This window comes from Musca domestica, unplaced genomic scaffold (assembly GCF_030504385.1).
Source record: "Musca domestica strain aabys unplaced genomic scaffold, Musca_domestica.polishedcontigs.V.1.1 12, whole genome shotgun sequence".
Lineage (NCBI taxonomy): Eukaryota > Metazoa > Arthropoda > Insecta > Diptera > Muscidae > Musca > Musca domestica.
The window spans coordinates 3,675,600-3,701,992 of NW_026712155.1; the positions used below are offsets into that span (position 1 = coordinate 3,675,600).

At 34.8% G+C, this 26,393-nt stretch overlaps 1 protein-coding gene across 1 annotated transcript in view; it reads left to right on the forward strand.

Annotated features, from left to right (window-relative positions):
• Positions 1-17,658: 17,658 nt before the first annotated feature.
• Positions 17,659-26,393, forward strand: part of LOC101897334 (esterase B1) — a 28,532-nt gene continuing 19,797 nt past the window's right edge. Inside the window, exon 1 of the mRNA XM_005178639.4 lies at positions 17,659-18,563. Coding sequence (XP_005178696.1) covers positions 18,520-18,563 — 44 coding nt within the window. The 5' untranslated portion in view covers positions 17,659-18,519. The remainder of the gene's footprint in view (positions 18,564-26,393) is intronic.

The window sequence follows — 26,393 nt, forward strand, 5'->3', positions numbered from 1 at the left end:
TTCGTACCAGAGGTGTACGGAAAGTTCTTAAAATTACTAAATATACTAACTCTTACTGAGCTATCGGGAGGAGCTAGATTTCTAAATTTTTGTGTACAGGTATTTCAGTAAACAAAAAGTACAAAGAGGCATTAAAAATTGTACAATTTATATTATCCGCCCAGATAGAGTTAAGTATTGGGGAAGAAGGTTCATTGATGGAGTACAGCATAGATGTATAAAATGGTTATTATGAAATTTTGAACTTGTGTACGAAAAGTACTTAAAAGAACTAATTTGGTACAATGTCGCTTTTAATACCCTCCACCATAGTATGGAGGGTATATTAAATTTACAACATCTAGAAATATACATTTAGACCCCACAAATTTTATATATTCTTGATCAGCATAAAATGCTATGTCGACTTAACGATTTCCGTCCGTTTGACTGTCTATCCGTCCTTCCGTCCGTCTGTGGGAATCACTCTAACTTCTGAACGAAATGAAGTAGGTAGATAAAATTTTACTCAGATGTTTGTTTGTTCTGCATGACTTGGGCTATATAGGCCCACAAATTGGTATAGCCCCAATATAACTGTACTGGCAGATTTAAAGTTTTGTTGGCTGCTTTAGTCATAATTTTAACCCAAGTTTGCTGTAAGTTGATCCCATTATGCAAGAAACTTTCTTGCGTAAAACTATTAATGTAGGTCCAATTTTTGACATAGTCCCTATATAAATGTACCTTCAAATATTCCAAATTTTTATGATTTTTATCACACTCTTCGTCGGAAATATTTCAAATTTGAAATTTAAAGTTCGTAATTGGTACTAAATTCTATGACTGAAAATTGCTCAAACAAGTCTACGTCTTCGTGTAGCCCCCATATAACGGTACTTCCCAACATCCTTTTTTAGATAATTTTAGCGACATTACCCACCAGAGTGCTTCCAAATTTCATATTTGTAGTTCCCAATGGGTACTGCCGTCTGTGACAGAAAATTGCATATATAGCCCCCATATATATATATTCGGAATTTTAAGGGTTTAAGCGACATTAATCAGTGGAATTGTTTTAAATTTCGTATTTGAAGTTCCTAATGGGAACTAGCATCTATGATAGAGAGTTGCCACGACATACCACGGGTTTGTATGCCCAATATAACGGTAACTCCCCATATTCGATATTTTTATGACTTTTGAAAATTTGCAAATTGCTTTCAAATGGTGGAGGTTATTAAAAGTTCTGACCGGTCGATCATACTGCTTTTTTCTTGTTTTTATACCCAACATCACATAGTGGTAAGGGTGTTATGTAAATTGGTTTGTAACATGGAGAAGGAAGCGAGATAGACCCATAGTTACTTTTGAGGATCATCATAGAATTACTTTCTGAGTCTATTTATGCATGTCAGTCCGTCCGTCCATGCATTCTTGTGAACAAAATGCAGGTCGCATTTATTATCCGATTGAGATGAAATTTTCAGATATAGCTATAGCTCCCATATATATGTTTCATACGATTTGGGATTTTAAGTTCCTCACATGCGTAATATGCACTCCAGAAGAATGATATTTTTTACGGAAAATAAGATACTGTACTAAAATACCGTCAAATTTTATCGATATCGGTTCAGCTCCCATATACCTCTTTATCCGATATCAGGTTTATTGTGCACGAAATGACTAATATCAGCCCAAATCGACTGAATTTTGGCAATTACTACTGAATCCATCATATAAGCCAGTATTTCAAACTTGGTGTAAATCTGTTCAGATATAGCTATAGCCCCCATATATGTTTTTCCGATTTGGTGTTTGAGTCTCTCACATTCGTAATATGCATTTGACAACAATGACATTTGGTACCAGATATCTAATAAAGCTCGGAAATACCTTTGCCAAATTTTATCGAGAACGGCTAAGATTTGGATATAGCTCCCATATATATCCTTAATCCGATTTCAGGTTTATTGTGCAAATAATGGCTAATATCAGTCCAAATGGAATGAACTTCGTGACCTACGTTCCATTTTGTGCAACTTGGCTCCGATATATAATAGGAAGCCAAAATTTTGCACAGATCTGTCGAAGATGGGCTATATCGGTCCACGATATCGTATATCCCCCATATATCGTCACCTTCCGGTATTCGGTATTTTTAAGACTTTAACAGAATTTTTAATGGATTTTATTTTATTTATTTACTTTTTTTTGAAATTTTTCTAATTCTTTCCAAATGGTGGAGTGTATTGATAGTTCGGCCCGGCCGAACTACTGCTTTTTTACTTGTTTTTTATATAATCTTTCTCCAAGTGATATCATGCACTCTATAGCAAAATATAACTACTCTAAGCCAAAAGTTGATAGGTGGTATTATCTACATGATTAAATTCTTTTGTTACGGGAGCTCTACGAAATATACATAATGGTGTAGGGCCCGCCCGACTTTTGATTTTAATTACTGTTTTTACGGAACCAGCTATAATCTGGAATTATGTGTATATGTGAATAAAAGTTGAGAAGTGTGCATGATATGAGGAGCTGGCTTTTGATGTACGTACTTAAGTGTACCAATCGTACCAATAACGTATAATTTAGGTAATTGTTTTGAATTTTTAAAATTTTCGTTAAATTTCCACCCACATTTCCCGTCCTTAGCAAATAGACCAAATTAGGCTGCCCACATAAGCAATTTCAATTACATGCATCTTTTAAGGGCATCATCATTTCTGTTTCCAACACAGACAACATTATTTAATGTTTGCACTAAAATCAATAACCAAATTACACAATTAGTTACCAAATAGTACCCAAAAAAACACAAAGGGAATGTAATTTCTATTTACATTTCCCCAAAAAATTGTTGGTAAATGTAAAGTAAAATACACACCGGTCTAGTTAATTGTTGTGGCTGGCTGTGAGGGTGTATTCCATGCCTGTGGGCAACAATGATTTACGGAAAATGAAAAACTACCTACCAAAATGAAAGACTAATGAACACGACATAACCTAATTTTCAAAAAACGAAATCCAAAAACAAAAAAAAAAAAAAAAACAACGCCCTCATGTTTAGTTATTCAATTCCAGGCTTTTTTGTTTTGGTTTTGGAAATGTATTTCATGCCTCCCTTAATTGTAATTGAAGGTTAACAGGCTGAGTTTGTTTCCTTCCTCCAACCTGGCGTGGAAAGTGGAATAAAATTATTATGGAGTTATATGGGGGGCGGACAGCAGAACTATGTAGAGGTTAATGTGTAAACTTTTGCATTGGTGGAGTTCATTATTTCATAACATTTATTAAAGTATATTCTTGGTGAGCATGTCCTTATGCCTTGGTCTGTGTGTATATATGTATGTATGTATAATTTACATGGAAATAATATTTCAACAATTTGTTCCATAACTTTGTGGCAAACCTGCTATTTGCCTTAAGGTAATAATTTGCTGTTAATTATCATTTTTCTGAATATGAGTCCTAGCAGATTGCGAAACTTTTGCTGGGGTTTTTTAGTTTAATTACTCTTATGATGGCGATGATATTCTCCATTCTATGGAGGTGTTGTGGGTCACGTTGTACAATTTTAATTGTATTTTTATAGCCTCCACCAAACATAGCTAGAGTCAAAACGAATAAAGATAGGACATTTTTCCACATATCAGTTTTCTGTCTGCAGGCAGATCAAGTTCGAAAATGGTGCACGATATCGTATAGAACCCATACAACGGTACCCCCCGATATTCGGTACTTTGATAATTTTAGCCATATTTTTCAATAAAATTGTCTTAAAATAAACACAAGGAGTTCTTTTTGAGTACATTACCCCCTGAAAGAGAATTGTCTATATAAGTCTACGATGTCCTATAGCCCATATACAACTGTACACTCCGATATTTTTATGATTGTAGCCAAATATTTTCAATAAAATTGTCAGAAAATCCACAAAAGGATTTCTTCCTGAGTAGTTTACCTCCTGGAAGATAACGGTTCCTCCCTATATTCGGCATTTTTATGATTGCAGCTACATTTTTCAAAGGAATTGTTTAAAATCCATAAAAGAAGTTCTTTCCAAGCACTTTAATCCCTGGAAGAGAATTGTCGGCATAGGTCCACGATATCGTAAAGCCCAAATACAATAGTACCTCCCGATAATCGATATTTTGACGATTTTAGGGACATTATTCCCCGGAGTTGTTTCAAACTTTGTACCTAGAATTCGTAACGGGTACTATGCACATTTTGGTGAGAATTTTTCAGAAAAAAAATTATTCGTGATGAACTTCAAGCGTGATAGTGTGATTTCTTTATATTTGGCTGGAAAATCATAAGTGGCTATCGTTAGAGCACTCCAGCATTTAAATGTGAATAAATCTGTTGTGTCTCGTACCATCGCTCATTACCGTGATACTGGTAGCGTAGCCAGACGTCAAGGAAGTGGACGGAAGAAAACAGCAACATCAGCAGAAATGGTTCGAAAAGTAAAGAAGTGACTTCATTGAAACCCGCGACGCAGTGGCCGAAAAATGGCTTGTGAGCTGAACATATCGCAATATTCCATTCGGCAAATATTGAAAAATGAGCTCGGAGTAAATCCATTGAAATTCCGCCACAATGCAAAAACCTACACCGCAAGAGAAAGAAAATAGACTTAAAAGAGCTAAAGAGTTGCTTCGCTTGGCCGAAAGTGGTGAACTGCCGAATTTGGTTTTCTCCGATGAGAAAACATTCGTTTCTGTTTGTATACAAACAAAATGATCGTATTTACTTGCGAAAGAGGTCAGCTGAAAATGTGCACCTTGGGTTGGCCACCAGAACTCAGCGATGGCCATGGTGAAGGTGTGGGCCGCCATAACAGCCTATGGTTGCTCTCCGCTCGTATTAATCGACCGTGGCATCAAAATCAATGCCGAATATTATCGCGAAAATATTCAGAAGGGTGAATTAAAGCCTTGGGCATGCAAACATTTTAGCCGCAGACCTTGGTGACCAACAGGTACCAATTCGAACAAATCTAAACTTATTCTTAAATTTGATGCTATTTCCCACATTTTTTGCTTTCATTCAATAAAATTGAAAATAATGTAAAAGTGATGTCGTTTGACTTTGTTGCAGAGTTTTTTTTTATCTCACCCTGTATATTAGTACCTCCCTATATTCGGTATTCTGATATTTTTAGGTACAATATTCAAGGAAATCGTTTGAAATTTCGTATTTGAATTTCCTAATAGGTACTACTACATCCTGTGACAAAAAATTGTGTATGCAGGTTCAGGTCTTCGTATAGCCCCGATATAACAGTACCTCCCTATATTAGGTATTTTGATGATTATTCACCGGATTTCCATTTTCAATTTTCGTATTTGAATATTGTAATGGCTTATGACAAAAGTTTACTATGCCGGCCCACGTCTTCGTATAGACCTCAAGATAACGGCTATATTCGGTATTTTTAAGACTTTAACAACATTTTTAATTGATTTTATTCTTTTTTTATTTCTAAACTCGTTCCAAATTGTGGAGTGTGGAGGGTATTCAAAGATATATTTAAATGGGACTTAATTGTTAATAGTGCTGTTGAACAATTGGAATATGAACAGTTGCTTCATTCACTGCGAGAGTATATACATTCAGAAGCATATTTTTAGGCACTGAAGAAAATATTTTGATAATAATTATTATCGGCGCTATGCTGTTCATAACATTGAATGTTTATGTATGTTAAAGATGTCATTAATGAACATTTTCTTTCTATTTATATTTTTGCTGTATAATTATTTTCATTCCAAAAGTGATCATATTTCACGTAAGTAATATGGCCATTTTTAATTAAGTGTATTTGTTTTAATAGGAAATATTCACAAAATAGAACCCTTGCTTCTAGTTCCTTAATCCGCATTTTTAAAATATTTACTTTGTAGTCAAGGTGTTATAAAGCACTCACTTCCATTCTTACTATGACAATGGCCTCCATTCCCACAGCTATGCGTTCATTCAATGTTAGAGTGAATCTCCTGATAAGCAACATTCTTGACAGGCGTGCAACAATAAATTAAAATAATTCAAATTAATTGAACTTTTTTTATTTTTTCTATTCCTTCTTATCTTTGCGAATATATTTTTAATACCAGAAAATTCCAAATACCTTCCCATTGCAGACATCTTGTTGTTTATTTTCAATTTAAATTCTTCTCCCTCTAGGTACGCAGCTTTGATAAATAGAATCATTTCTTTCCCTTTTTGCCAATTAACATGCGGACAAAACAAAACCGAAAAAAAGGAAAAAATAACATTCTTTATCAGCGGCAGACAATCACAAACACAATTCCATGAAAGACAATAATTCCATATTTTTTATTGTTTTTATTGTTTATTACTTATGGCAAATATTGCATTTTTAACTATTCAAACTATCAGCAGACACCGATCAGGGATCACATGAATTGTTGTTACACATTAATTACAAAAAAAAAAATAATAAAAATTAAAAAAATGATTCAATGTAAATAAAACCAAATCTATAGTGACAATAATATTCTGATAACTCATGCTCCATGAATCACTGCTGAGGACACGCAACTTAATAATTATTTTAAACTGCAAATATATTTATAATAATAAGACAATATTTCTTGTCTTAAAACATAAAAATGATTAAAAGCGTGGAGTTATTTACAACAGGGACTCAATAAGAAAATGATGTGGTTGATACTTGTTGATTTAAATTTAAAACTAGAAAGTGAAGAGAGCTAAGTGAAGAAAAAAATGTAATTACATATTTCTTTTATTACATTTTTAAACACAAGATACAAAATTTGCAGTGTTATATTCAGATATAGTATAATAATACAAGTATACTCCAAGGTTTAGCCACAAAAATGATGCTCTTTACTCCCAAGAAGAGAGATGTCTATATAGCTCCACGATATCGTATAACCCACATACGACGGTACCCCTCAACCTCCCCCCCTTCATAATCGTTATTTTGACGATTTTAGGCACATTCTTCACAGGAATTGTTTCAAATTTTGTATTTAGTATTCGTAATGGGTACTACAGCCTATGAAAAAAAAAATTGTGTATGCAGGCCCACGTCTTCGTATAGCCTTTATATAACGGTACTTCCCTATATTCGGCATTTTGATGATTTTAGCGACATTATTCACCGGAATTGCTTCATATTTCATATTGTTTGTTGTTTCAAATTTCGTATTTAGAATTCGTAATGGAAACTGCTATCTATGACAGAAAATTGCCTACAGGGTGAGATGAAAAACTTCAACCAATTTCAGACTGTTGTCATTTCTAAGCCACTCGCCCGACATCTGTTAAAATTATTCCAGTGACAGCTCATTATATAGTTTACAAGCGTATAAGAGCATTTTGGTGAGAATTTTCCAGAAAAAAAAGGTATTCGTGATGGAATTCAAGCGTGATAGTATAATTTCTTTATATTTGGCTGGAAAACCACAAGTGGCTATCCTTAGAGCACTCCAGCATTTAAATGTGAATAAATCTTTTGTGTCTCGTACCATCGCTCGGTACCGCGATACTGGTAACGTAGTCCGACATCAAGGAAGTGGACGGAAGAAAACAGCAATATCCGCAGAAATGGTCCGAAATGGGTGTCGTAAAGAAGCGTCGCAGTGGCTGAAAAATGGCTTGTGAGCTGAACACATCGCAATATTCCCTTCGGCAAATATGGAAAAATAAGCTCGGGGTTAAGCCATTGAAATTCCAAAAAGTGCAAGAACATACACCGCAACAGAAAGAAAATAGACTAAAAAGTGTTAAAGTTGCAGTTGCTTCGCTTGGGCGAAAGTGGTGAACTGCCGAATTTGTTTTTTTGCGATGAGAAAACATTCGTTGTCCAGCAGTTTGTAAACGCTCGTATTAATCGAATAAATGCCAAATATTATCACGAAAATATTGTGGAGGGTGTATTAAATCCTTGGGCACGCAAACATTTTGGCCACAGACCTAGGACATTCCAATAGGACTCAGAACTATCGCACTCAGCATGCGCCATCCCAGATTAGTTACAAAATAAGGTTGCTCGCTTCATTTCCAGTGCACAATGGCCACCAAAATCTCCAGATACGGATAAGGTTGGCACTAAAAAATCCCAAAGTGTCCATCACCTCAAGCAAGCGCTTCGCCGGGAATGGGTCAAAATACCACAGAGGAACATTCGGGCAGCGTGTGACGGTTTCATTTGCCATTTGAAGGCCATAATTCGTGCGAAGAGAGACCAATTAGAACAAATCTAAACTTATTCCAAAATTTGATGCTATTTCCGAAATTTAATTCAATAAAATTTAAAAAAAAAAAAATGTCGAAATTATGGCGTTTGACTTTGTTGCAGTTTTTTATATCACTCTGTATATGAAATATATCTCAGAAACACTTTTGGCAAATGTTTTAGGGTATGGTTCAGATTTAGATATAGCTTCCATAAATATCTTTGCTCTATTTCAAGTTTATCGTGCACCAAATGGTTAGTATAAGTCCAAATTGAATGAGCGCAAAAACGATTTTGGGTGCCCGCTATTAGATATATCATACATATAGGTCTGCTAAATTTTATGGAGACCGGTTCAGTTTGGGATATAGCTACAGATTTGGAAATAGCAAAAAAAGGGGCAAATAGGATGGATTTTGATGAATATCGGTTCAGACTCATCGATTCACAGGGATAAATATATATATACCTCCTATGATTTTGATTTTAAAATATAACTTCTTTAAAACCATAATACCTAAACAATCATAGTTGGTTTGATTTCATTCTCATAAATTCCCCATATTTTTTGTTACTGGTAGCTCTACTAAATATGCAAAGTAAAATCAAAAGATCGGTCCTCGGACTGTTGGCCTCTCTTTATTTTACTTTAGTTTTTCTTTAAAATTTTTATTAATAATAGAATATTAATTATTGCTTTACGCCAAAGAAAGATAACCCTCACCAAAAATAACTACTAAACGGCAACTGAGTATTTTTTGGATTATTGAGTCATATTTTTGAAAACAAATTTGAAAATAACAGTCGGTGTGCTGACAGATATGTGGTATGCTTTGATCTTACTTTGTTCATACCATTTCAGACCATTTCGGCACACTCTATTAAACTAATAAATTTACAATTTTCCAAAGAAATAATTATCTTTAATTCAATATGACGGATTTTACCTAGGATTTCCTTTAAATAGCACCCGCCAGGTAATCCCCTAACCACAATATGTTTCCGATAAGAAGGCGTATAATCTGTTTTTCTTTTGGCGTACGTCAATTGATTTCATTTATCACGGCTTATCAATGCGAGACAAGTAAACAGAAGAAAATTAAAGAAAAAGTTGAAACAACTGGTGTGATTAAACTTAAAAATTCATTTCTCACCTAGAAATTACGTCAAGTCAACATGTGAGATAAAAAAACCAAACCACTTCAAACAAGTTTAATGCAAACACTTTGCCAGGAAAGCTTTTCCCGAAAACTTGTTATGTTTCTTCTTGGAAAACTAAATAAGCTTTAGCTTAAATGTCATTCGAGTAAAGTAGATGGAAAACAGCTGTTAATACGGAAAAGCTTAATTGAACAGCAAGTTTTCATGTCATTTTCGTTTTGTTGCATTTTCTGTCTGTGTCTCTTCGTAAACGAAGAAGGGGAACAAAACAAAAACCGAAAAACTTCGACAAAGAGTACTTTGGCACACTTTTCCCACACTTGCGTCTCCCATTTACTGGCTCCTTCACCCAACAATTTCATTCATATTTTCTGCCTTCTCTTTTTGAACGTTCACACAAAATGTATCTACTCAACGCACTATACCTCTTTCCCCGCCCACCCTCACAACCATTCCCTGTCTTGGCATTCTATGCATGTGTCTCGTGCTTGACCTGCATGAAATAAAAACATTACGTTTTAAGTGACCGAACACATTATCCCCTCTTCCCCTCCCCCACCACTTAGTTTTTCTTTTCGTTTGTGGGAAATTAGAGATGGCTGATTAGTTGGTATGTGGCGTGCGTGCGCTTGTTTACCATTCGATAATTGTGTGTAGACAGGTGATGATAGTGGTAGGGAGGTTTGGTTGGTGGCCCCAAGCTATCATTTCGTTGGTCATCAGTGTATGTGTGTGCGTGCGTTATGGGCGGAGGAGCACAGTGTGTAATTCTAGAAATTCATAAAATAAACAAATAAATCGATTCCAAGATAATCAGATAAAAAACCAATTCCATTACTAATAGCAGTAATTGTCTTGCGTCAAACATTAGTCATAACTGGGTACCTCTAATGGGATTTTTCAAAAGCGATCGGAACCAAACGATTTTGAATAAAAGATAAATTCAAAATATGTTTGGTTATTATATTTATAGAGGCTTTAAACATGCAAGCTATGACATTGACTTTGACATTCAAAGATTTTGGCCAATCATTAATAATTCGAAAAGGAAGAGGGATCAGTAAAAATAGTTAATTGCTTTTTTTGAAGGGCTAGAGTGTTCTTTGGGATAGTGAGTCACATAAACTATTGAAATAAAATACAAACAGTAAAGAAGAATTATTTTAGAAAAGTTAATTTGGTTATTTATTAGAAAGTACGAGTCGGATTGTTGACAGATATATAGTATCCGACAAAAAATCTCACTACAAAATAATTGGTTTATCAAGTATATTTGGGCAAAAGCACTACTAACAAAACAGCATTTTTACCCCTTTTTCCCCATGGAGGTATAGTTTCTCGAAGGACACGTACCCGAAAGAATAGGCCGGTATATTCATGTTTACCTTGGTCTATCAGAAATCAATATTTCCTTTTTGAATACAGAGTGACATAAAAAACTGCAACAAAGTCAAGCGCCATAATTTATATATATTTTTTTAAATGTTATTGAATTAAAGCAAAAAATGTCAGAAATAGCATCAAATTTTGGAATAAGTTTAGATTTGTTCGAATTGTTCGCCTTTGGCACGAATTATGGCCTTCAAACGGCCAATGAAACCATCACACGCTGCCCAAATGTTACTCTGTAGTATTTTGGCCCATTCCCGGCGAAGCGGTTGCTTGAAGTGATCGATACTTTGGTATTTTTTAGTGCCAACCTTGCTTTCCAAAATACTCCAGACGCAATAGTCCAATGACTTGGTATCCGGAGATTGTGGTGGCCAATGTGCTCAGGAAATGAAGTGAGGAACCTAATTTTGTAACTATTTTTGGGTGGCGTGTGGTGAGTGGGATGGCGCTGAGTTCTGTTGCAATGTCCAATGTCTGCGGAGAAAATATTTGCGTGCCCAAGGCTTTAAAACACCCTCCAGAATATTTACGCGGTAATATTCGGCATTTATTCTGATGTCACGGTCGATTAATACGAGCGTAGAGCGACCATCGGTCGTTTTTTTTTTTTCGGTTGCTGTGTAAGTTCTTGCCCTTTTTGGAATTTCAATGGCTTTACCCCGAGCTCATATTTCAATATTTGCCGAATGGAATATTGCGATATGTTCAGCACACGAGCCACTGGGACGCGGTTTTCGATCAAGTCGCCTCTTTACTTTTCAAACCTTTTCTGCTGATGTTTCTGTTTTCTTCCGTCCATTTCCTTGACGTCAGGCTACGCTACCAGTATCACGGCACGAGACACAAAGGACTTATTCAAATTTAAATGCTAGCCACTGAGACGCGGGTTTGCATTATGTAGCTTCTTTACTTTTTGAATCATTTCTGCTGATGTTGCTGTTTTCTTCCATCCACTTCCTTGTCGGGCTGCGCTACCAATATCACGGCACGAGAGACAAAAGACCTATTCACATTCAAATGCTGGAGTGCTCTAACGACAGTCACTTGAGGTTTTCCAGCCAAATATAAAGAAATCATATTATCACGCTTGAATTCCATCACGAATAACTTTTTTCTGGAAAATTCTCACCAAAATGCTTTTGTACGCTTGTAAACAATAGAATGAGCTGTAACTGGAATAATTTTAACAGTTGTCGGACGAGTGGCTTAGAAATGACAGCAGTCTGAAATTTGTTGCAGTTTTTTCATCTCAGTCTGTATAGTGTAAGAAAAGTGTTCGATTTGGGGTTTGTGGAAGTTGACTTTTACAAGGTACGATAAAATTACTAATTGGTACTAAATTTGACACAGAGTTTTGAAATAGAGCTTGCATTTTGAATATTGGTATTGAGATCACTATGAGTGTGTAAAGCTCAAATAAGGAAGAGGATTTAGAAATAGTATAGGAAAAGTACTTAAGTATAGAGTGTAGGAAAATTCCAGAATTGTGAGTATTGGTGTAGGCTTCCCTCTGAGTGTGCATTATTTAAATTAGGAGGTGGATTTGGAAGTGCTTGGTATATAGTGTACAAAACGTAATAAATGGTACTAAATTTGTTGTAGAGTAAAGGAAAAGGGATAGAATTGTGAATATTGGCATATTAGCCACTGTGAATGTTGAGCCTTTTGATAAGGAGGAAGGTTTAGTTTTGCGTGACATCTAGTGTACCAAAAGTACTGTATGATACTAAAGGTGGTATATTGTGTAAAGAAGAGATATAATTGCGTATTTAGGTGTTGGGATAACTGGACTTTAGAAGATGATTGGCATTTTTGTTTAGGATACCGTAGTTATTTTATTGTTACAAAATGTTTAGGGTTAATCCCATAATTTTAGTTCAATTCTTTGGTTCTTCATCTATTGGGTAAAAAGTTTTTTCAAGAGAGTTATTTTAAAATAAGACCTGGGGAGAATATTGCCGGACAAAAACCAAGGGAAGTGATGGGGACTTATGGCTCTTTCCCAACCATGATATTCCCTGCCTTACCCTATGGTAAACATTGAAATCTTTATCCACCAATAAATAAACTTTGTTTTTACAAAGCCATTTATTATGGGATTAAGCCTAACAATTTTGCAACAACGAAATCATTGGACTTTCGTATATATTTTAAATATAAAAAAGACCCATTATTACAAAAATTAATGAAACAAGCCCTCTTGAACACAAGTCTTGCCTCTATCTTACCTTATTTGTAAATTAATTTCTATGATCCTGTTTTGGATCCTCTGTTTTGATTGTGTCACCAAAAAATCAATTAATTTGTCTATCTATCTAAGACCCAGTGTCTTTGGCCAGTAAATTAAAATGTCCTTTTTAATGCAAACCACCTGATTCGATCTATCAATTTAATATTCAAATTGGGGCTTTGTGTTTGACTGACATGCATTGCATGAGGGTGACATTTAAAGGTGCGTGGGCATTAATTATATTTTTTTATTACTATAATTTAATGTCGATTACATCAATTTGATACTGTAATCAATGGAAAACAAGAAATAACCAAAAAAAAAAAAAAAAAATAATAGAGGCAACAAATAATTTAAGTGAAAAGGGTAATTAACCAATTCCTTAAAAGTGTTGCTTTAAATTTTCACTTCAGGTGAATGAAGCATAATTTGTTTATTTCCTATTTAGCGCCCCCAATGAATCATTTTTCTGTTTGGGGGATTTCCAATCACTCTCCAAATTAACTGCATTTAATGTTGATTGATGTCCAGATAGTCACAGGAAAATATATAATACGAGGAAATTATATTTTTTTGTCATGTACCGTATTACCAAATACTGACATGTGTGTGTATTTCCCCTAATTTTTGAAGAACACGTGAATATTATTTATTTATTAAAATGTCAAAGTTTTTTACACAACGGCACAAAAGTTTGTAGAAAGTACTATGAAAAATGGAACAACTTAATAATTCAGTAGTTAGTGTTCAGCACGTGTAAAATCGAGACTAGACGAAACAAAGGTAAAACTATAATTATTATTTTTACCCCCCTCTATATACCTTAAATCAAACAAAGATTACTAAACTTTCCTTTATATTGAAAAAAATGCATATACGAAATAAAAGTAAAAAACGCAACAACATAGGCTTGGGAGTTTGAAAAATCATTGATATGGGGGTCTACATTATTGTAAAATTACAACGAATACAGTTGTATGTTTTGAATGGGGAAAATCTCGAAACCTTAAAATACATGCCTAGAAATTGTTTTGAGGTGGATATAAACATACCTACATACACATTAGGGGTTTACACAAAAGTGTAATTCTTTAATCGATTGCATTTTTTTTATTTTTTTTATTATTTTTATTTATTTTTCAAGCATCCTGAAATAAGAAATATGCTAAAAAATCATTACAACATTGCAATTTGCAAAATACCTAAAATATTTCACTGTCTCAAGAGGAGTATGGAACAATTTTTCTTGCCTCAATATTCCTCACTTCTATCACCCCTCAGTAAAGAAAATTACTTTCATAAACTAGAACAGTGGAGTGTGACCTACTAAAAGCTTTTGGTATTTCGTTTCCACAACATTTTCGTTGTAGCGAAATCCTTTCATTTTTGGCCCAAATCAAGGTCAGCCGAACAAGCAATAAAACCAACCATAACTTCACACTTCAACTCACGTTTCGTTATTTATTTTTTCGTGAATTCTTTTACAACAGTCATAGCTGAAATTCATAACCTTCACCTTTAGATTCGCTGTTGCCAAACGCAGTAATTAAGGCATTCTACTTCCGCGCCCTGAACAATTGAAACCAGAAATAGACGAAATGACTTAAAAAAAAGTGTTAAATTTTTATCTCAATTTTTTGTTGCTTTGCACCACATAAAATGCTTACCTAATAAATTTCGATAAAAAAAATGAAACAGAGCCGAGCAGAGACCGACATTACGAATTAAAACAGGCTGTTCTAGATAAAGACGAACACAATTCTAAATAAACCACCAACGTTGTGTGGCAAATTTTTACTTACTCGTAGTAAATACACTGGGGGTAAATGGAATAGGTTTGTAAGTATAGTGTAACAATAAGGCAATAGGAAAGAAATTATGATAAATATATATTGCAAAAAAAAACGATTTTGCAACTGTTTTCATGGCTTTCTGGATCCGCTACATTATTTAATAATAAATAATAAAGACATAAGAGAATTTTATGACAAATAATATAGTAGAACATCTTTACTTGCTACGATTCCTTTGAAATGCTGTTATTACCATATTTTGAAAAAGCGGACCCTAAGACCCTTCGGTAACTCCTTAGAAGTTTAAAATTTACACCAAAAATGTGGTTATAAATAATATTTCTGAAGAAGATTTATTCCGAAAATACAAGGATTCAAATGAAATATTAATCCAAACATCTCAGAAAATGTTACAGAGGGAGGACTTGTTTCATTTATTTAGGATATTTTGCTATGTCAATTTTCAAAATGCTGATACACGTATCTTCTCTTTATACACTTTGTGTTGAGATTATATATTATATGGGGGCTATACGAAGACGTGTACTTACACAGACAATTTGCTGTCATAGGCCGTTGTATCCACTACGAACTTTAAATACCAAATTTGTAACATTTCCGGTGAATATTGTCGCTTAAATAACCAAAATATTGAAAATAGGGAGGTATCAGTATATGGGGGCTATATGAAGACGTGGGCCTGAACAGACAATTATCTGTCATAGGCTGTAAGACCCATTACGAATTTCAAATACCAAATTTGAAACATTTTCGGTGAATAATGTCACTGAAATCATCAAAATGCCGAAAAAAGGGAGGTACCATTATATGGAGGCTACAAAAAAAGTGGATCTACATGACCCATTTTCAATACCAAACAGTCTGCAGACATAATGCACATTTGAGTAAAATTTTATCAACCTGCTTCATTTCGTTAGGAAGCTAGAGTGATTTCCACAGAGGTACAGACGGCCGAACATCTCTAAATCGGCATAGAATTTTATGCTGATGAAGAATATATATGCGCTGTGGGGTCTAAAATGTATATTTCGAGGAACGACAAACTTTATATACCCTCCATACTTTATATACCCTCCATACAAAGTTCTGATTTTGAAATTTATCTGAATTTGTGGCAGAATATTTAAAAAAATAAAATCGACTAAAAGGGGTTTGAGCTTGGTCGGCCACTTAGGACAACAGCCTTCGCTTACTCTTCTATCTCTAATTTCATAATCTGCTCTGTTTTTATACCCTCCACCATACTATGGAGGGTATATTAATTTTTTCATTCCGTTTGTAACTCCTCGAAATATTCATGTCAGACCCAACAAAGTATATATATTCTTGATCAGCGTAAAATTCTAAGACGATTTAGCCATGTCCGTCTGTCTGTCTATCCGTCTGTCTGTCTGTTGTAATCACGCTATCTTTCGAACAAATTGAGATAGAAGGCTAAAATTTTGCACACATGTATATTTTGCCAGTAGGCAGGTTAAGTTCGTAAATGGGCCATGTAGGTCCAAGTTATCATATAGCCCCCATATAACGGTACCTCCCGATATCGGTATTTTGATGATTTTAGCGACATTATTCACCGGAATTATTTCAAATTTGGCATTTGAAGTTCGTAATAGATACTACAGCCTAAGACAGAAAATTATCTGTGCAGGTCCACGTCTTCGTGTAGACCCCATGTAATGGTACCCCCCGATATTCGGTTTTTTGATGATTTTAGCGACATTGTTTACCGGAATCGTTTCAAATTTGGTATTTGAAGTTCGTAATAGATACTACATCCTAAACCAAAAAATGAGCCATGTAGGTCCACGTCTTCATATAGCCCCCATATAACGGCACCCCCCGATATTCGGTATTTTGATGATTTTAGCGACATTATTTACCGGAATCGTTTCAAATTTGGTATTTGAAGTTCGTAATATATACTTCATCCAAAGTCAAAAAATGAGCCATGTAGGTCTACGTCTTCATATAGCCCCCATATAACGGTACCCCCCGATATTCGGTATTTTAATGATTTTAGCGACATTATTTACAGGGATTGTTTCAAATTTCGCATATGAAGTTCGTAATGGATACTTCAGCCATGCCAGAAAATTGTATAAGCATTCGGTATTTTTAAGATTTTAACAGAATTTTTAACGGGTTTTATTTTTTGGAAATTACCAAATTTGTACCAAATGGTGGAGGGTATTAAAAGTTCGGCCCGGCCGAACTTACAGCTTTTTTACTTGTTTACCGGATGTTACACACTTTGCAGCCACAATGAACTTGTAAAACGCTCTCCACCATAAGCCCAGGACCAACATTTCGGTGTATGGTACAAAAAGCAATATTAACTCGTAAATACATAAACTTATCCAATTTTCCTCCACTATATCTATGTAGGTGTACCCTCGCATAAGCGAAATGTGCAAACTTGACTTTGAAAATTAGCCGCCACTGCTGCCTCTGTCGTTACACACAAAAACCGCTCAAATCCAAATCAAGCAACCAAAAACTTGACATCAAATTTCGTGAACAGAACAGACCCGGATCAGAACAAAAACAGTATCACACGAAGAACCAAAAGCTTTTCGACAGAAAAAAAAAAACAAGAAAAAAAACAACTTTTGTTTTAGTCTCCCAGCTGTTTGCTGTTTTACTGATTGTTTGCGTGCAAAGAACTTTTTCTGTGCAAATCAGATAAAGAGCGGTAGCTATGACTCGGCCTAGCTGGGTGATACATTCAAACACACAGCCAGCAGAACACCATTGAAATAAATCAAATCACTGAAGAATATATGGGAATGTTTGTTGTACGTTTCGTGCGATAGCCCATCAGCGGCAGCGACAGCGGGCAGTAACAACAACGCCAGGCGTTGTTGGATTCTATCAAAGCCCAAATCATCCACAGCAGACGCAGGCAAACAGTTGTTGAGTTGCCTTCGCTCAGGGCACACACATCGAGAGCAAATTTATTCAGTTCGCATAGCTTTTACAAAAGTGTTCTTGTTTACCATTCTACTATTGTTGTCGTCGGTGGCTTTTAAAGCTGACAGCAGTGGACAATTTATAATCGGCAGTCGTTTGTTTTTGAAAAAAAAAATCAAGAAAATTACAAAGTAAACGTGTTCTTAAATTAATTCAAGAAAATATTTGAAAAAAAAAGAAAAGAAATTTAGATAGAATTCTGTGTGATATACCTACCCAATTTATGTTATTGTTTTTCCATCTGCCATCGGTGGATACGAAAAAAGTTTCTGTTAAAGGACATTGAAAGCTTTCTGCATTTTCTCTCTCTCTCTGTATGCGTGTGTGCGAGTGTTGATTGTGTGTACAACAATATGCGTGTCTAAAGGATACACGGAAAGCTTTTCATTGAGACTTACGATGTCAAAGTGATAACAGTTGATGAAATCAACTAAAAAAAACACAAAGAAAACAAAAACAGAAAACCTCAAGCATTGAGCATAAATTGTGTACACGCTTAAGAAGAAAGATGAACAAAATTATATAAAAGTGCAAGTGAAAATTAGTCAACAAAAGAATACTAGATATATATTTTTTAACAGAGCAAACGGCAACATTTACCTACCTAGAAGTGATTTTTTAAAAAATAATTACAATCCCAACGTTAAGCATTTTAGTTTTTATAAAGAATACATTTATTTTTGATATAAATATCTATCAGTTGATTAAGTGACAACAACAGCTACAATATGGGAACCATGCCTACTTTGGATCAAATTAAATTGGGCCTAAAGTAAGTGGAAAAAAGATTGTATTTTTTATTTATTTATTTTTAATATATAATTTTTATATATTATAATAATTATGTGTGTATATGATACAGATATATATTATATTTTAATAAAAAATATATATTTTTGTTTTTTTTGCTTCTCTTATAAATAATACGAAAATAGGCATATGTTTTTATTAGCCTCCTCATTAGTTTTGGCATGACAAGCCATTTTCTCTCAAGTGCAAACATATTTCCACCATTTCCGCAGTAGAAGACAACAACAAGAAATTTCGCGTTCCCCCAAAATATTCTATTCTTTTATTTTGTGTTATAATTATGTCGGAAAATAATGTTTTTTTTTTGTGGCTAAATTTATTGTCTCGAATTTGTGAAAATTATTGTTTATGACAACAACACCAAAAACAACAGTGTAGGCTATACATATTGTCATTCACAAAATTTTGAGAAAAACAAACTTCTATAGACGATATACATATACTACATACTGAAGCAAATTAACATAATACCCATACATATGTGTACATAAGTATCTATGTACACATGTTTTGTCAGAGATGTCCAACATGATTTATTGCCGTTTTTATCTTATCATGGAGATAGGGATATATATGAAGGAGACTAGTTGGAGACCTGGATGGGAAATTTTTGGCATTAAGAATGTTACTTTAAACTGTCTAACATATAGTTTTATACCCTCATCATATGGTTCTGCCTTAGTTTGTCTTTTTTGCGATATTCACTGAAATAACTCATTTTCTTATTAGATATCATTTAAGAGGAAACTACCGAGATTTTTAAAATTTTAAGAAAAAATGGGCATTAGCTTCTGATTTGAAAATGTTATACCTATGTAGCGGAAAGGCCGATATTTTGTCCATTTTATATTACGATGTAGGGTAAGTGTGCCTAAGTTCGGCATGTCCCAGTAGTCGGCACTTTTTATTTTTAAGCCCAAATAAATGAAACTATTATAACTAAATGTATTTTGCTTACTTCAAATATATTGTCAGCTATCTTTGTGTACAATTTCGCTAAGAAAAGATGATTTATTCCAATAAAAATTAATTTTTTGTCTGTGAAGGTCCCCAACAATCCATATTCTTAAGAAAAGTACAATAAAGACGTCGAATCATTTTAACTAAACAAAAAGATTATATTTTAATGAATCAATTTATTATTAATTATTCTTACAAAAAAATTGGTATGCCTACTGTTGGAACATGCCATACCGACAATTAGCAAGTGGTGCCGACTACTGGCAAAAAAGCATTGTTTTAATAAAACTACAAATTTATGAAATTTAATAAAAAGTTATTAAAACTCAATTTATTATTGCAAAAACTATACAAAATTTCGAATCTGAATAAAGTAACTTTGTAATAATTGAAATGTTCCACTCAGAATAGTGAGCGATTAAAAACGCGAAAATCCTAAAAGTGCCGACTACTGGTACACTTACCCTACGAAGTTTGGTCTATATCCGATGTGTGCTCTGTTTTTTGAAAAATATAGTTCTTTTAAAGTTTTGAACTTTCTTTATTAAAAAAATTAGGCGATACGAGTATATCTCAGATTCATACTAGCTAATTTTTTAAGGAAAATTCGGTATTTTCTTCATATATTTTTAAAATAGTGATTTTTTTAAATGGCTTTATATGGATTTGCTACAGATAAGCGGACCAATAATCATTTTTTGGGACGCAGGATTGGTATTCTAATTTCCAAATGTAAAAAAATTCGTTAAAATATGCCTCTATAATTTAAAAAATTTCGAATATCAGGTGCTACAATTATATGGGGCTTTAAGAAAACGTGGACCTTTGCAGCTAACTCCCTGTCAGAGTAGGTGGTGTCGTTTACGAACTCATAACACCATAATATATAATCCTGCTTAAAATTGTTAGTAATACCATCAAAATACCGAATATTGGGAAGTACCGCTATATAAGGGCTATACTAAGGTATGGATATGTATAGGTAATTTTCTGTCAGTAATATGGTAGCTAAACAAAGAGGTCGATCTGCACATGCAATTTTCTGTCAGTGTAGGTGATACCCATTACCAACTCTAAATACCAAATTTGAAACAATTTCGGTGAAAAGTGTGACATCATCAAAATACCGAAAAACTTAAGGTACCGCTATATGCTTATACGAAACCGGGTACCTCTACAGCCAATTATCTGTCAGAGAAAGTGGTGCCTATTATGAACTCCAAATACCAAGTTTGGGATAATTTTGTTAAAAAATTTAGCTGAACTCCTCAAAATACCGAATATTGTGAGGGACCGATATATGGGGGCCATGCGAAGGCGTGGATCTGTACAGAAAATGTTATGTTATAGCTAGATTGTAACTATTGCGAACTTCAAATACGAAATTTGAAACATTTTCGAAAAAAACAAATGGGACGCACATCACCAAAATGCCGAATAGCTGGGGATATAGTTATATAGGGTTTATTCCAAAAACTTGGACCTATATACACAGTTTATTACAACGATGGGAACACTTACCTCCAATTTTCAGCAAATTCGGTTTGAAATTGTGACTAAAACACCCAAAAGCCCATTTAAAAAAGTCCTGCAAACCTAAAACACCTCGGAGTAAAATGTAACGGAAACTAGAGTGATTATCACAGACGGACAGACAGACAGGTTGACGGGCATGGCTAAATCGACTACTTCAAAACATCAAGAGTCGGCCTTCACCCCTACATGAGACCAACTAATATTGAAAAAATTCGAACAACCCAAATTTTAAGATGTAGATCAATCCCGTTGAAAATTGAAGCTGAGACCTTTGATACCCCGAATATAAGGAGATATCGCTAGATAATGAACCTCACCAGGAAATCTTCTGCAGGAAGGTTTTGAATTCTCTTAAAATCAGAAACGAAAAATTACCGTTAATTTGGACTCAAATATCGAATATTGTAAATACAAGTTACTGACTCATTTAGGACAGGTTTGAAGGGCACTAGCCAATTATCAGGAAACTTTCCAACTTCTTGAAATGAAGGCTGTTATCACTTTGTTTAAATAAAATGCAACTAATATCATAACTGTTTTTAGTGTAAAAAATGTTCCTCGACACAATGGACCCATTCCCAGAGTCCTAAGTCTGTTAGTTTCCGCGATATTTGCGATCGTTTGAAGTTGAAGGGCACTAGTCAATTTTCAGGAAAATTTCCAACTTCTTGAAATGAAGGCTGTTATCTCTTTGTTTAAAAATGTTCCTCGACACAATTGAACCATTCCCAGAGTCCTAAGTCTGTTAGTTTCCGGAAGTGCACCTCTTTCTTTCGGAAGGCGTGTGTTGGGGGCATTAAAACTGACAATAACTCATTTGTTCTTGAATGAGATATTAATTTTTTTATTTCAACGTCCCAGGCTGACGTCTGATGTTCTTCGGAAGGGAGTTCGTTCCGGCTAGCTTCGACCAATTCGTTAGCTTTTTTGTTTTCGACCAGATAAGACTTATTTTTTACTTTCATTGGTTTTGCTTTGAGAGAGGAATTTGATGCCTCAAAATCATATTTTAATAAAACCAATATAATTTTCGTTACACCCCAATACACACACTTGTGGGTATGTACATGACTGAGGTTATTCGAACAGCTGTTTTTGTCATGTTTTCGTTTATTTTTTTCTCGTGACAAATATTCTTGCGGAAATTGTTGTTTCATGATGCCCAATACCAAGAATAACATTTCACTTTTAATTATAGCAAAAAATGTTTTTTTTTTTTTTTTTTTTTTTTTTTTTTGCCAAACAACATATAAACATGCGAAAAATTGCGGGCCATAAAAACTATGCGGATTTAGAATAATCAAAACAATCTAGACTCTAAACATTCATCATCAGCCCATAAAACTTTTATACAAATACATAGTCTGAAGGTTTTGCTTCTTGGCAGATAAACAAAAAAATGTTGATAGTGGATGGAAATGTATTAGTAAAATGTAGTTTTCCAAAAAAAAAAAAAAAAAATAAAAATATGAATTAGAGGTAGACAGAGAATACCATTTTGGTACAGATTTTTTTTTTTTTTTTTTGACAAAAAAAAGAGAATAGTATAATCTTTTGCTATTACTTTATATAAGAAAGAAACATATAGGCCAAAAATTTCATCCATATATTTTATTTCCATTCATTTTCTGGAAAAAATAGGTCAACATTTATAGGAATGATTCATAAAATTTCTCCAAATTACAATTACTTATATCACAGGTTCTTAATATAATATTTACACATTATCAAATTCCATTAGGATTAAAAATATACCGCAAATGACAATTTCACCATTACCTTCGCCATTATTGCACCTAAAAATGCATCTCTTAATACTCCTCTCTTTAATTTTAGGTAATATTTGTTTTACAACACATATTTCCTGAAAATTCCCTTGGATATATGCGTTATTCACAGCAAACATCGATGCTACTCTCAGACTAAAGAAAATCAACACTTCTCCACTCGCTTTAGAATTCCCATTTCGAAATTGAAATTTTTGTTTGTATATCTTGCGCACAGGTGCAATAAACAAACCGCCAAAAGAGGGTGGTGGCGATAGTCAATAAAATCGTATCAGCAACACGAGATCCAACCAAAATTGGGTCAATAAAAATTTTCGTTTCGTACAAATTCACTTTGAATGGGAATTGTGAGTGTGAATGAACGGTGGAAACTTGTGTTATCAGTGGGCTAATATTTATTCTATTACTTAATTTGTCTAATGACAGCAATCGTTTAATTATAATATTTATTATATTTTTTTTTTTGGTGTTTTACAAGTGGCCAACACATTTTGTGGTAGGCACAAACTACATACATACATACAATGTCTTCTGATATGAGAAGGAACTAATTTAAATCATATTGATGTAGTTGTGGTAATGGCATGTGGTTTCTTCTAGGATTGTCCAAATACATCAAAACATTATTCAGCAAAATGCAAGTAATTTGAAAATGACAAGAATAAATCGACTATATAAATAAACCCAAAAAAAACTAAGCATTACTTCATAATAATTGAATATAGTTTGAAGAACATGTGTGGCGGAGCTAATTGAGGCCATAACTCCTTTGCTCATCATACTATGCTAGTTAATGGGATTTTAGACCTGGCTGCCCAATATTGTTTCGCCTTCATACTTTCTGACGAATTAACAAATTTATACCATTTTTGTTGTCTGGACGAGGTTGTGTAGCAACGAGCCACCTATGTGTTCAGTCTACGTTGTATGAGCGTAGAGCAACTCCCGATGATGTGTTACACCATTTTCACCTCTTCGTTTCCGCAACTGCAGCAGTGATCAATATATGAAACTACTAGATGCTTTGGATGGGTTTCAATAGGATATTAGACATTTAGTAGGCGATAGGTTTGATACAGGGTTGCCCATATTCAACGGACCTTTGGGCCCATTCCAATCGACGAGGCTTGTCCGCAGGCAACATTCTTTGCGTCAATTGAATTTTGTACGGGAACAAATGCAAATCAATGTGAATAATCCATTGTAAAGTGGACCGAGCCATGCCCAACTGCTGAGAACGGCGTTTTTGGGATGTTCTTGGGGACCTCTCAACACTGGCTCGTACGGCAGCGATATTCTCGGCCGATCGCCTTGGTCGACTTTTATATGGCCTCTTCGGATTAGAAAGAGCCTTACTCACCCTGAGGGACTTAAGGCATGACTAGATCGATAGTATCTGTCTTTCTTTATTCGAAATCCGCCTTCAAAATTCAAAAACTGCAAACGCAATAATTTTTTTTTAAATTTTATAGAATGAAAACAACAAAATTCGAAGATAGCATCAAATTTTAGAATACTTTTAGATTTGTTCGAATAGGTCACCTTTGGCATGAATTATGGCCTTCAAACGCCCATTAAACGTCACACGCTGCCCGAATGTTTTTCTGCGGTATTTTGGCCCACCGAAGCGCTTGCTTAAGGTGATCGACACTTTGATATTTTTTATTCCCAAATTTGTTTTCCAAAATACTCCAGACACAATAGTCCAACGGATTGGTATACGGAGATTTTTGGAAGGCATTGTGCGCTGGAAATTTAGGGAGTAACCTCATTTTGTAACCATTCATGGGTGGCGCGTGCTAAGTGCGATGGTGCTGAGTCCTGTTGGAATGTCCAAGGTCTGCGGCCAAAATGTTTGCGTGCCCAAGGCTTTAATACACCCTCCAGAATATTTTTGCGATAATATTCAACATTTATTCTGATGCCGCGGTCGATTTATACGGGCGGAGAGCAACCATCGGCTGTCATAGCGGCCCACAAAATCACCACGGTCGGCGCTTGAGTTCTGGTGGCCAACCGAAGGTGCACATTTTCAGCTGACCTCTTCTGGACAACGAACGTTTTCTCATCTGAGAAAAGCAAATTCGGCAGTTCACCACTTACGGCCTAGCGAAGCAACTCTTTAGCTCTTTTGAGTCTTTTTTCTTTCTGTTGCGATGTAAGTTCTTGCACTATTTGGCATTTCAATGGCTTTAACCCGTGCTCATTTTTCAATATTCGTCGAATCGAGTATTGCGATATGTTCAGCTCACAAGCCATATTTCGGCCTCTGCGTCGTGGGTTTCGATCAAGTCTCTTCTTTACTTTTCGAACTATTTCTGCTGATGTTGCTGTTTTCTACCTCCACTTCCTTGACGTCGAGCTACGCTACCAGAATCACGGTAACAAGCGATGGTACGAGACACAAAAGATTTATTTACATTTAAATGCTGGAGTGCTCTAACGATAGCCACTTGTGGTTTTCCAGCTAAATATAAAGAAATCACGCTTGAATTCCATCACGAATAACTTTTTTTTCTGGAAAATTCTCACCAAAATGCTTTTGTACGCTTGTAAAGAATATAAGGAGCTGTTTTAACAGCTTTCGGACGAGTGGCTTTGAAATGACAGCAGTCTGAAGTTGGTTGCAGTTTTTTTATCTCACTCCGTATTGTTGTTCTCACTGTGAATCGGAAGCGTGGCTTGAAAGTTTTGCTTAAAATCAAAAAAAAAAAAAACTGCATATTTCGAGATATCGATAAATCTAAGCGGACTTGTAGTGGGATTCTCCAAATCATTTTTATACCCTACAACACTATGTGTTGGGGGTATTATAAGTTTGATTGGGCCAAAATTTATGTAACACCTCGAAATATTGGTTTCCCATATAGGAAAGTATATATGGATCTTCCTAGCGCGCCGAGCTGAGTCGATCTAGCTATGTATGTCCGTCCGTCCGTCTGTCCGTCTGTCCGTCTGTCCATGTTAATTTGTAATCACTCTACAGGTCGCAATTATGGTCCGATCTTCACGAAATTTAGAATGGAGGAGGGTCTTAGGTCAGAATAGAACCCTATTTCTTTTGGAGATGATCGCATAATATTTAGGGGTTGAAATGGACCAAATACTGAAAAAATGTCGGATTTTGCAGTAGCTATACAGGTCGCAATTATAGACCAATCGACGCGGAATTTCGCATGTAGCTAGAGTTTAGGGCGGGGAAGAAGCCTACCAATTTGGGTGGTCATCGGATAATATTTAGCGTGTAAAATATACCATATCTTTTGTGTTGAAAAAATTCAAAATTTTTCATTAAACCACGAATATTTTAAATACCGGCGAAATCACAAAGCCATGACAAGGTTACTTCTGACCTTTACATTGATGTTAACATCCAACAAATCGGATATATAGCGAAATATGTGCGATATATATGTCTATCAAAGAAGATATGCTTGAAAGATCTCTTGTATGTCGAGAACGGCTGAACTGATTTCGACAGTTCTCATTAATTCAGAATGGCCTCTTGG